Below are 11,511 nucleotides of genomic sequence, written 5' to 3'. Positions count from 1 at the left end.
GTATAGCACATAACGCACTAAAAGTATTTTCCTTGTTGGAGGGTGGGGGGAGGGGGAGGTGGTTGCGGAAGGTGACCCCTCCAAGATTCTGTGTTTTGCTGTGCCATTTATATGTTTACCGTATACAGTATATGCAGTATGTATTATTTACTTGGTTTTTTATTTATTCATTTATTTTCTAAAGTGAAGCGCATAGAAGCCTTAATATTAGAAGTTTTTTTTTTATTTGAACGGCTGTTAGACGACTAATGTATAGTACCTGTAAATATTTTGTTCAACCATTCTCTATCAATTTTTTTGACTTTGTATACGAATTTCTTATCAGTGGAAGATTTCTTTTTTTCAATAAATCAATAAAATAAATTCCATTAATACGTTATTGCTTGCATACCTAATGATTGACATTTAATATCTTCTTCAACATGAAGAATTGCTTGAACCAAGGCCATGTTTACAATTCAAGTTCAAAATTGAACTTTATTGCAGTCGTATATATATAATGATTTGATGAAACAAAATTACCACCATAATTTTATCCTGTAATGATATGAAAGATAATATTTTTCATAAGTATAGTTTTCCTTTCTAAATCACATAGAGAGCATTTGGCAACCTTTCCTGGGGCTTTTTCTTTTATACTCACACATTATTTTCATTAGGTAACTCGATCATTGTTCATAATAAATGTTTATAGTAAAAAATAAATGTATCGTAATAAATATTTAAAGTACAGCAACCTGTATAATAATAACCTTTCGTAATTCATATAAATGTTTATAGTGAAAAATAAATGTATCTTAATATTATAAATATTTAAAGTGTAGTAAAAGAGCACTTTCAATTGGGACCACCATTGCTGGGGACCTCTTCGATGCCCCGCATGCATGTCAGGTCCATAATATTAGCAATAGATTATGATAAAACAAACTGTATACACTATCATTTTGTAACAGATGATGCATAAGAAATTCCTTTATAGCGTTTACAGAGGGAGATTAATCACTGTGAATGGATCGGCCTGTTGTTACCTTTTTTGGCAGCCTCATCTATGTGATGGATATGTTGGAATATATGCCAAGATATTTTTTTAGTCTGTTCTTAAAAAATAATGATCTCCTAATCATTATGTCCTATGTATATAAACATGTTGTCTAGTACTTAAAACATTTGATTTATGATAATTGAATAAAAGATAATACACAAGGTACCGAAAGTAGTTTATACTAGCAGTTTTATGAAGTATTGAAAAACATATACAGTAGAGTAAAATAAATAAAAGATTGTTATATTTTAACATTTTTAATGTGTGGATGGATTGCGTTAAGAATAAAAGAATTTGTATAACGGTAGTGGGTGGTGAGTGGTGTGTTTAAGCAGAAACCAGTGGCGGGCATAATGGAAATTGAGAAAAAATTTTATTTTGTTCTGCAATTTTCATTTTTTTTCGTGGCGGCGGGGCCACTGATAGCCCAAAAATGAAATTTTATTTTTATTCAAAATCATCATTATTGATGGGTGGCGAGTTTGCAAACATTGTATAAAAAAAGACCTACAATGCAGTTTTTAGTAGGAAAATGTTAGATAAAGCCCATGATCTGAACTCGGGGTAAGTCTATAAATATAGTCAGCAGGGGCGGATATAGGGAGGGAGAATTTAGGGGCACGTTCCCCAGGTTTTGCTCTGCCGTCGTGACTAACAGAAAAAATAAAAAATGTCATATAAATACTAAATGTTGCAATATTTTGTAACAGTATGTACTGAACATGAATCATACCATTATTGAATACTTATTTATCTGTTACATCTATAGGCCTATATGAAATTGGTGCCTTCTAATTCAAAAATTTTGGATGACCCAGGGAAAATGTAATTGCACAGATTTTAATGAGGAATAATACACAAAGTTTTGAGCCATTTCTTGAGTTTGTTTACTGATTTTTGCTAGGTTACCATGGGAGACAAGACAGTAACAGTCAGCAAGAACTGGTCGCTTGGCTCTGATTTATTAGATCTTCAGGTTGATAATCAGTCTTTTTCTATTCAGGTAATTATTCTCTGACATTCTTATATTAACGAGGTTATATAATAAAGAATACTCGTTTTTACTTTCATATGAATTTAATTTCATCCTTTTCTTGCAGTTAATTTCTCACGATGCTACTGGGAATTTGAAGATTCAATTTATGGGAACCAGTGTAAGTTGTTTTCTGTATTAATGGTTTTTTTCCCATGGTTATATTAATAGCTATGTTACAATGGTTTTTGCGTTCAAAGGTGCAAATTAGTGATTTCTTTCAAGATGAATGCAAAATGCAATTACCGGTAGTCCTTGAAAAAACAAGATCAGATTTAAGGCAATTTAATCTGCCACACAGTCCATCCAATGCTTTAATAAGTCTTCAACAGTTCTAGTTTGTAATACCATTCTACAACGTTTGGTCTATTTCCTTAAGACCTGTTCACACTATGAAATTTGATGTGATAGTAGCATGTGGCATGTCTAAATATGGTCATGATGACATCACATCCATTCCAAAGCGTACTGTTGCTATAAAATAATAATGTTAAACTGAGTATTAGCAAAGTTGTATACTGTACTTTAGTAGAGAAGCCATAATACTTTTAAAATCATAGATTTAGCAATAGTAAGTCGATTCCAATAAATGACCCATCATTTTAAAGCTTATAATGTGGGGAATATTAAGAATATATTAAAAAGACAATTTTCATTATTTAGGGTTAAGGTTAGGGTTGGTTTTTGGGATGGCAAGCTGCATATATAGGCACATTATGACCATATATAGGCACATCATGACCATATATAGGCACATCATGACCATATATAGGCACATCATGACTATATATGGACATACATCAGTTTTTTTTTGTCAAGGAAAACTTAATAGTCTAGACTAAGCATTAGCTGCTTTGTCTGATTATGTCTATAATTGTATGTTTTAACACAATATTTTCTTCCCTGAATGTGTGACTCCTTATATTTTTTTTGTACACACATCAAAAAGATAATAGTAATTTTTATATACAGTATATATTTTTTATTTATGCCATTTATGTTGTGCGCATTTTGTATCAGAAATAAAATGAAGTGATGTTTGTTTCTGTGTGTTGGAAACCTGAAACATGTAACTAATTAAATAGATTATTAGACTGCTTTATGGAGGTTTGATATTGCTTTTCCTTGGATTTTGACTTATTTGGAAACTTATGATTAATAACACGTGTATTTTTTATTACAATTCGTTAACTATATTAACAAATATACATCATACCAGGCTAGTGATCTGGAGATCGTGGGTTCCAGTCCCACCCGAGAACAACTTGAGATTTTTTTCGCAGTTGTTTTCAAAAGTATTCGGTACATTTCCATGTCAGGTAGGGCAAAATTACACCTATACATGTTTCTCCTGACGCAAATCCAGTTATTGTCTCTTATTCCATCACAACAATAACAATTACTATATTAACAAACATATATGAACATTTTTTTCTTATTTCTTTTTACTTTTAACACGTTCCTCAAAAGAGATAAATGTACAGTACTTAATAAAATAATAAAACTATTAAAAAACCAGAGGCCTTATGAACCTTAAGTGTGAACAATTTTGGGCTGCAACTTTGGGGTCACAAATAGAGAATAGTCATCCCTCATATTATTTTCTTCTCACAGTATGCCTTAACTATTGTCCCCACTGAAGTTGCTGAGTTAGAGTCACTTATGCCGGAGAAGAAGAAACCAGATGTCAGTAAAGAGGTGATCTCACCAATGCCAGGCAAGCTGTTCAGTCTAACAGTTGAAGTGGGACAAAAGGTAGCTTTTAAGTCACAGGTCTCCCTCCAATTTAAGACCACTTTTGTGACCATGGTTTCCATGGTCTTTAGCAGCTTTGGTCTCTAATTAGCATAATAAAGATACAAGACATTTGTTAATTTGGGACCACTGAAAGTGGTCTTTAATTAGAGGGAGACCTGTTAAATTTGCAATGTGTTTCAACAAAACACAATGTTACAGGTTGACATTTTATGGAAATTAGTTTTTTTAAGATATACTGCCTGCCAACGAAAATCAGAAAAACAACCTCAAAAATTGATTCAAAACCTTAAGTAGCTTTTTAAAAATATTCAACTTTTAACTGATAACAGATAAAAAAAATAATAATTTACGCTGATATACAGACATTTTGCTACAGAATTAATTACCAGTCGATTTGATTTCTCAGTATTTAAAAGCATATTGGAAAAGTAATTTTAAATTTGCTTTATTAGCAAGGACTTTTTCCAATCAGATTTTGATTGTAAAAAATTAATAAATGGAATATATAAATAAACAGTTCAAATGGTATTTAATTTTTCAGATTCTTTATCTTGTGACAGGCAGCATATTTTTTTTTTTCAGGTCTATATTTAACAACTTTAACATTGAATGTTGTGACTGTATAGCATTTTGTTCTAAATACATCTGACAAAATTTTAACCATATATAAAAACTACAAGTTGCAGTTTTTTTTATGCATTGTAGAGTACAACGCAAGTGTAGCACTTTGTTGTCAACTAGGCGTTGGTAAAGCGGTCATTACGTCTAAATGATTTCATAATCTTAAAGGTTTAGAATAGGAAATTTAAAACCTAATAAAATTACCCTCAAAATATACTAAAAACACAAAAAGCTCACATTATATTACTTATCGAACACATATTTAATCATCAATTAAAATTTACAAAGAAAAATTAAGATACGTCTTAATAATTACATTAGAAATTGGGATCAATGGTTTGTCAGTGGAGACAATGAACCCGGTTGACCTCATTTTGGGTCGCTTATTTTTTCAACGGAGTAGTAATACTCTAACGAAACTAATAAGAACAGCAAAGAAAAATTATTACTCAAACTTATTTTCTATAAATGCAAATAATTCTGTCAAAACATGGAAAATTATAAATAATATTCTAGGAAAGGACAAATCAAAATCATTCAGTAATTTTCCTGATGAACTTATCCATGAGAACGGTGATGGAACTCAGATGATGCTAAAATCAACCGAACAAATTATTAATGAATTTAACAATTATTTTTCAAACATACCTGTAAATCTTGCAAACGAAATCCCAGCATCGTCTAACACTTTTTCCGATTTTCTTTCCCAGCCAGTAACCAATTCATTTTATTTAGAACCAATTACCCAAACTGAAGTTTATAACTTACTCAATGCTATTGACAGAAGTAAAGCTACCGGATCTGATCACCTGCCTGCTAAACTAATATCAATTGCCACACCCTATATATAAATGCCGTTATGTTACAGTTTGTATCAGATCATCTTTATTGTAGATTACCACATACCATTGATATGTATTTTATATTAGTAACACATTCGAAGAATACAAGATTTAACAACCCGTTTAATTTAATTATCCCAAAATCTGCCTGAAGATATTAAAACACTCTCGTCAAGCACAAATTTTACTTTTAAAGTTAAACAATACCTATTAGCAATGTATGTCTTTTAATTATAAGAACATCTTCATTTATTTAGAGCTCTTTTCATGGCACATCAGTGATATTAAATTGTGTATTATTGTTTTTATTTGATGTTATTACTATTATTAAGATATTTAAATTATTATTATATATATAATGATTATTATTATTACTCTGCCCTTGTTACTAATTCAGTTATAATTTCTAGGCCAAAACTTGATAAGCGAAAGCTTGTTTTTTTGGTCTTTTTGTCTTACAATATTGTATATTGAATGTATACTTCGATTTGTGACAATAAAATATGATGATTGAGTATGAATCACGTGGTATCGTGACGTAAGAACGTAGTACTCTATATTTAGATTGGTTGCTAAGCACATTTTGTAACTGTTCACCATGTGAGCAGTCATGCATAACCAACCTGTACATGTACACTAAAGTTCAAAGCTTTTCTCAATGCTAGTACTAATAGTGATACTTCAAATTCAATTCCTAATTACAAATATTAATAAACCAACCAATTAAGTTATACTATTCTAATGCTACTTTTAATTAAAATTATAATTAGGTAGGAAAAGTACAATATAATATTTTAAGACACAATCCTGGTTGCTTGAGAATACATAAAATTTGTTCATTAGGTTAGCTTTAAAATTATAGTAGCAGCTAATAAAAAGTCCCAATCTTTCATTCATCTTGGGAAGATTGGTAATAAAGCGGTTTAGAGACAGTCCTTGGCACTGAGCCAGTGCTATATTTGTGATGTACAGTAGTACTGGTCTATAGTCATAGACCACTGATCTGCCATTAGAAGAGACTTTTTTCATACCTTGTTTAGAGAACCTACCGCCGCAAATACTGATGATTTCGAAGAAAAGTAAAATTTTATTTTTGGCCAATTAGCGCACACTCTGCCACGAAAAAGTGGAAATTTTAGAAAAAAAGTAAAGTTTTTAAAAAATTTTTATTTAATACGCCCACTGCTGCCTTGAAATCTCCAAAAATAAGATTTCTTTCAAATTATATAAATTTAAAGCATTTAACCATCCCACACTACTACACTGTTTACATTCACCAATACAATTTTATTTTTATTTTCTCCTATGGATGTTTTTGGAAAAACTAAATTTTATCGATTTTTTTTTTCGTTCTCCTCTGACGATCTTTAAAAAATAAGTTTGCGAAACAATTGTATACAAAAAGTCTTGCTTTATCTAATAATCTGTTTGGCTATTTTAAAGTCTGCTTTGAGGAAGCTATAATTTGGCCTAAGAGATATTTAAAATTTTGTTTATGTGGCACTGCTAGATGGCTAGAAATAGCACTCTCACACTTATTTTTGAGTAAAAATGTAAGCAGTGGGGTCTCACAGTCCCCTCTAAATTGGTTCACAATAACTGGTGGTACTATACAAATACACATTGTTGAAGTAATAGGATGGTACTTACTTTAAATGACTAAATGTCTTTAGAAGCTAAGCTTAAAAGTTATATCAATCAAAACTTTTTTCTGTAGAGTTGTTTAATTCCCAATTAAATTCCTTGATGGCGAGTCGAGTGGCTGAGCTGTAAGGCAGGGGTGCCACTAACTACAGCTGGCGCTGGTTCGAGCCGCTCCTAGTCCCAGGGTGCATTTGGTAGAACCAAGTCTTCTCGGATAAGCTCTTAAAATGTAGGTCCAGTGTACACATCTGGAGAGTATGCACTTTCATTTCAACCCCTGTCATTGTGGAATGAAGTGAATATTAAATACTAAGTGCCTCTCTACAGCAGCTGTAGTAGTCACAGACCCAGTTGTCCATACACAATTCAGCACAGTGAAGCTGAGCTATGGGTTCTCTTTGTAAATATGAAATATTAAGATTGAAGACAGTATCAATAATTCTCAATTTCAGGTATTTGAGGGACAGGAGGTCTGTATTGTCGAAGCCATGAAAATGCATAACAGTCTTTATGCTGGAAGAACAGGGATTGTAAGTTAAAAAAAAACAATTTTTTTTTGTATTATTAGAATAGGCCTAAATGTTAGAAAAGTTGCCTCAGTCCTCACAGACATAAGAAACAAATAGGTAAATTAGAATAATGTAAGTACAATGTTAAAAATAGCTCTTCATGATGCTTGACACTGAAGAGCCATTTATGTAAGGCAGATATCGCAAAGCTTGTTTTTATCTTTGTTTTGGTTGTGGTCAGAAGACCAATATTTTTGGGCGCTGCATATTGATTAGATTTATATGTGAAGCCAGCTTGTCTGAGCGAAAAGAAGTGTTTTTTGCATATATGACTGCAAAAAATTAAATCGTTGCACTTGCAAAAAAGCTACTTTTATCCATAGTTACTGTCAACTACAGAAAACCATTTCCGTCATTACTCTTCACTACACGAGCAGCCAAACTGACTGGTTTCTGCGTTACCAACACAAACCTGTTACCATCCAATCACACAAATTGATTACTATTAATTAATTTAAACAATCAGATGAACTGCATGAACTTCTTCTTATCACAAACTAGTTACTCTAAACACACAAACCAGTTACATTAACCATAAACCAGCAATTACTCGTACCAATACTTTGCTAAATTACATTCTAAAGTGCGATGGAAAACAAAAGTACTTTGTTGATGGCCTTCTTGAAAAATTGAATAACTTGAATAGGTGAAAGACAAAGAGGAGGAAATTTCCAAAGACAAAATGTAAAATGAATAGTATATGAGGCTTTGCCATCCCAAAACCATCATCATTGAGCAAAAAATGAAAATTGACTTTTTAATATATTCTTATACTGTACTCCACAATATAAGCTTTAACATGATGGGTCATTTATTGAAATTGACTTATGGGTAAAAGTATTACGGCTTCTCTGTACTGAAGTATACAATACTGCCACCTTTTTATGCTAATTACTCAGTTTTAATAACATTTTGGCGACAGTACAGTTTTTTTAGACTAACGATATGAACATGATGATGATCTCTGCTTGTACAAGCTCTAAGTGACAGTTCTAATGTGAAACAGATGCTCACATCATAGAGCTGTAATCCCACAACACGCGTACATATATACATACATACATTATTTATTCATATATTGTGGATCTGCTATTGCATGTGCTGTAATGAATGAGTATCCTATTGTAATGAAAATAGCGCTGCAGTTGATTATGATTACAGTACAGTAGTTGATTGCCACTGTATGCATGATATGTGAGCTTGTCTATTATCTCAAAATGGATTGATAATAAGATGACTCCAATAAGAAAATTATTGCCTATAGTCCTACTGCAGATTACATTAGCACGTAGAGGTATCGATTTAATACCACTTCGTAATGAATTATCAATAGGTATACCAATTTTTTTTGTCAGCTATTCTAATAATGTTGAAAGTAGTTGGAAAATAGTTTGTTCCTCGGTTTGAGCCTTTCCCCCTTTCCCTATCCTCCCTCAGAAAAATAAAACCAGCACAAATATCATCATCCATAATCTGTATATACAGTAGCCTTTCAGGTAATAATTAAATTCTATGTTTTTTTTTGTAGAAGTGTTTTAGGCACAGTAGAAGTGGTTTGGCGCAGTGGGAACGGTTTGGTTTTCCAACCTTGAGGTTGTGATTTCAATTTCTCACTGTGCATTTCCCTTTTGCCTTGAGCAAGGCATTGCTTCTCTCCCCCCAGAAGAATAAGTGGGTCCAAGTTCTCTGATTTGCTGCTGCAACATTATGGAATACTCCCCCGGGAGCTGAATTTGTGTTCCATATGTGTTTAATCCAATCAATAGTGTTTATGATAATGTGAAGCACATAGAGATCTTTTCTTAATGTCTATATTATTATTGTTATATTTGCCTTGTATATGGACAATGTTTTATGAATGATGTAATAATTGGAATGACTGGCCTCCTGTTTAAGCAATATTTATACTTAAAAGTTGAGATTTACTTGTCATCTTAGCATATAATAGGAAAATAAACATACATATTTTCACCATTTTATTTTCTGTTCACCGTAGTTACAATTTAGGGCTTTACATTATCAAAATCAATGAATTTTTCCCCAGGGTCTTACTCCACCTGTTTCCCAGCTATACTCTCCACTCAGGCTGACCATTGGCAGTGTTCCTTTGCATCAAATTATCTCTCTCCTTATACTTTCGTCAGCACTTTACACTACCTTATATTCTCTATATTTCTAGATAAGTCTAGTTAAGGGGAGGCTACTTATAGCAACTAGCCATGATGACTATGTGGCTATGTGGCCTCTCCAGCAATGTTGAGCCAGCTATTTGGACAGTTGGGACATTCCCACACAATTTTTCTATTGGGCCACAAAGAATGGGTCCACATGTAATATTGGGTCCAGATTTCTCACATTTTGTGTAAAATGGGTCAACTTTTAAAGAAATGGGTCCAGATTTCTCATATTTTGCGTAAAATGGGTAAATTTTTAAGAAAATGGGTCCAGATTATTCATATTTTTGCGTAAAATTACTACTATTACTACTACTACTACTACTACTACTAAATTTCTATGTCAGTCACCACTTATATTACTAATAATTATGTATATGATTTTATTAAAATGTTTAAAATGATCTGTTTACTTTTAATAATTTTGGAAATAATTGTATTGCTTATTGGAATTTTTATAAATAAAAGTATTTAAAAAAATTACTGCTACTATTTACAGGTACTACTACTATTACTACTACTACTACTACTACTAAATTTCTATGTCAGTCACCACTTCTATTACTAATAATTATGTATATGATTTAATTAAAATTTTTAAAATGACTTGTTTACTTTTAATAATTTTGGAAATAATTGTTAATATTTTGTAAGGAAATTAATAATATCTATTTCATTAACAGTGAATTTTCAAATTTTAAATTATTTTAATAATTTAATTAATAATGATAATTTTATTTTTGTAGTTTTCTATATTATATCATTTTTTAATTCATTGTATATGTTGCAAATTTTAATACTGTATTTATCATCTTTTTATGTAAAGTGTATTATTGAACAGATTTAAATCTGAAAGTGGGCTATATAAATAAATATTATTGCTATTATTATTATTTATTGTTTGCAGGTGAAGGCAGTTCATTTTGGACCCAGTGATAGTATTGGTGAAGGTGACATTATAATCCAATTAGAATAGACTCTAAATGTAATTTCACCATCAGTCAATTATGTAAAGCTCGGTTTCCATAGAATCGCTCATCATATCGGTGACAGTCGCCGACAAATGTCGGGAAGGCTGAACCTGGTTCAACCTCTACGATTGCCTTGCAGATGAATCGGGGTGCATTGCTAGCTGCCCTGAAGCAATCGGGAAGGCACCCCGATTCGTCTGCAACGCAGGCGACAAAGTTGAGCCAAGTTCAACCTTCCTGACAACTGTTGCCGATAGAGTGAGCGAATCTATGGAAACCATGCTGCAGGCACAGTAAATATAGCTATGTTGCATCAATAATAGCTATACCAGGCCATGTGAGGCCAGAGGGAATAAAAATTCATTTTATAAAAACTTATCGATTTTATAGTATGTGTTCATGATAAATTTCAAGTGAATCTTAATTTAACTGGGTGATATTGCAAATCATCTTTTGCAATTTCAATTTAAATATAAGCATGGTATCATGCCTGTGAGCAGGGGTGATTGAAAGTGTGTGTGGAGGGGGAAGTGGTGCTAAACATGTTTTAGCCACCACCCCCCCCCCCCCACCCCAAACAAAAAAATAATAAATTTACCAACATGCATACATTTTCCATGACTTTGGAAAAATAACTTAGTAAGTTGGCCTAAATTAAAAATTTTATTTAACAAATATTTGTTAACATCACGAGGGGACAATACTCACATGGTGGGGCTGAGGTAGGTGTACCTCTCCCTGTCCCCTAACAAATAATCCAGGATCCACTCATTGTGAGACAAAGAACTTTAAAAATTAATTATGACACATCCTTATAGTATTATAATATTTATTTTTCTTAAAAGTTTATCTGAGCT

At 32.0% G+C, this 11,511-nt stretch overlaps 1 protein-coding gene across 2 annotated transcripts in view; it reads left to right on the top strand.

Moving 5' to 3' along the window:
* Positions 1-11,234, top strand: part of LOC117106370 (propionyl-CoA carboxylase alpha chain, mitochondrial-like) — a 34,038-nt gene extending 22,804 nt beyond the window's left edge. For both annotated transcript variants that reach the window (XM_033247748.1, XM_033247752.1), the window contains 5 exons: positions 1,947-2,045; positions 2,143-2,196; positions 3,690-3,830; positions 7,393-7,470; positions 10,591-11,234. In XM_033247748.1, the coding sequence (XP_033103639.1) occupies positions 1,947-2,045; positions 2,143-2,196; positions 3,690-3,830; positions 7,393-7,470; positions 10,591-10,659 (441 nt within the window). In that variant the 3' untranslated portion in view covers positions 10,660-11,234. The remainder of the gene's footprint in view (positions 1-1,946; positions 2,046-2,142; positions 2,197-3,689; positions 3,831-7,392; positions 7,471-10,590) is intronic.
* The last annotated feature ends 277 nt before the right edge of the window (positions 11,235-11,511 follow it).

This window comes from Anneissia japonica, unplaced genomic scaffold (genome assembly GCF_011630105.1).
Source record: "Anneissia japonica isolate Jap-2015-1 unplaced genomic scaffold, ASM1163010v1 scaffold142_len1259957_cov175, whole genome shotgun sequence".
NCBI classification, from domain to species: domain Eukaryota; kingdom Metazoa; phylum Echinodermata; class Crinoidea; order Comatulida; family Comatulidae; genus Anneissia; species Anneissia japonica.
The sequence above is the reverse complement of the archived record's forward strand: the minus strand, read 5'-3'. Positions and strand labels throughout refer to the sequence as shown.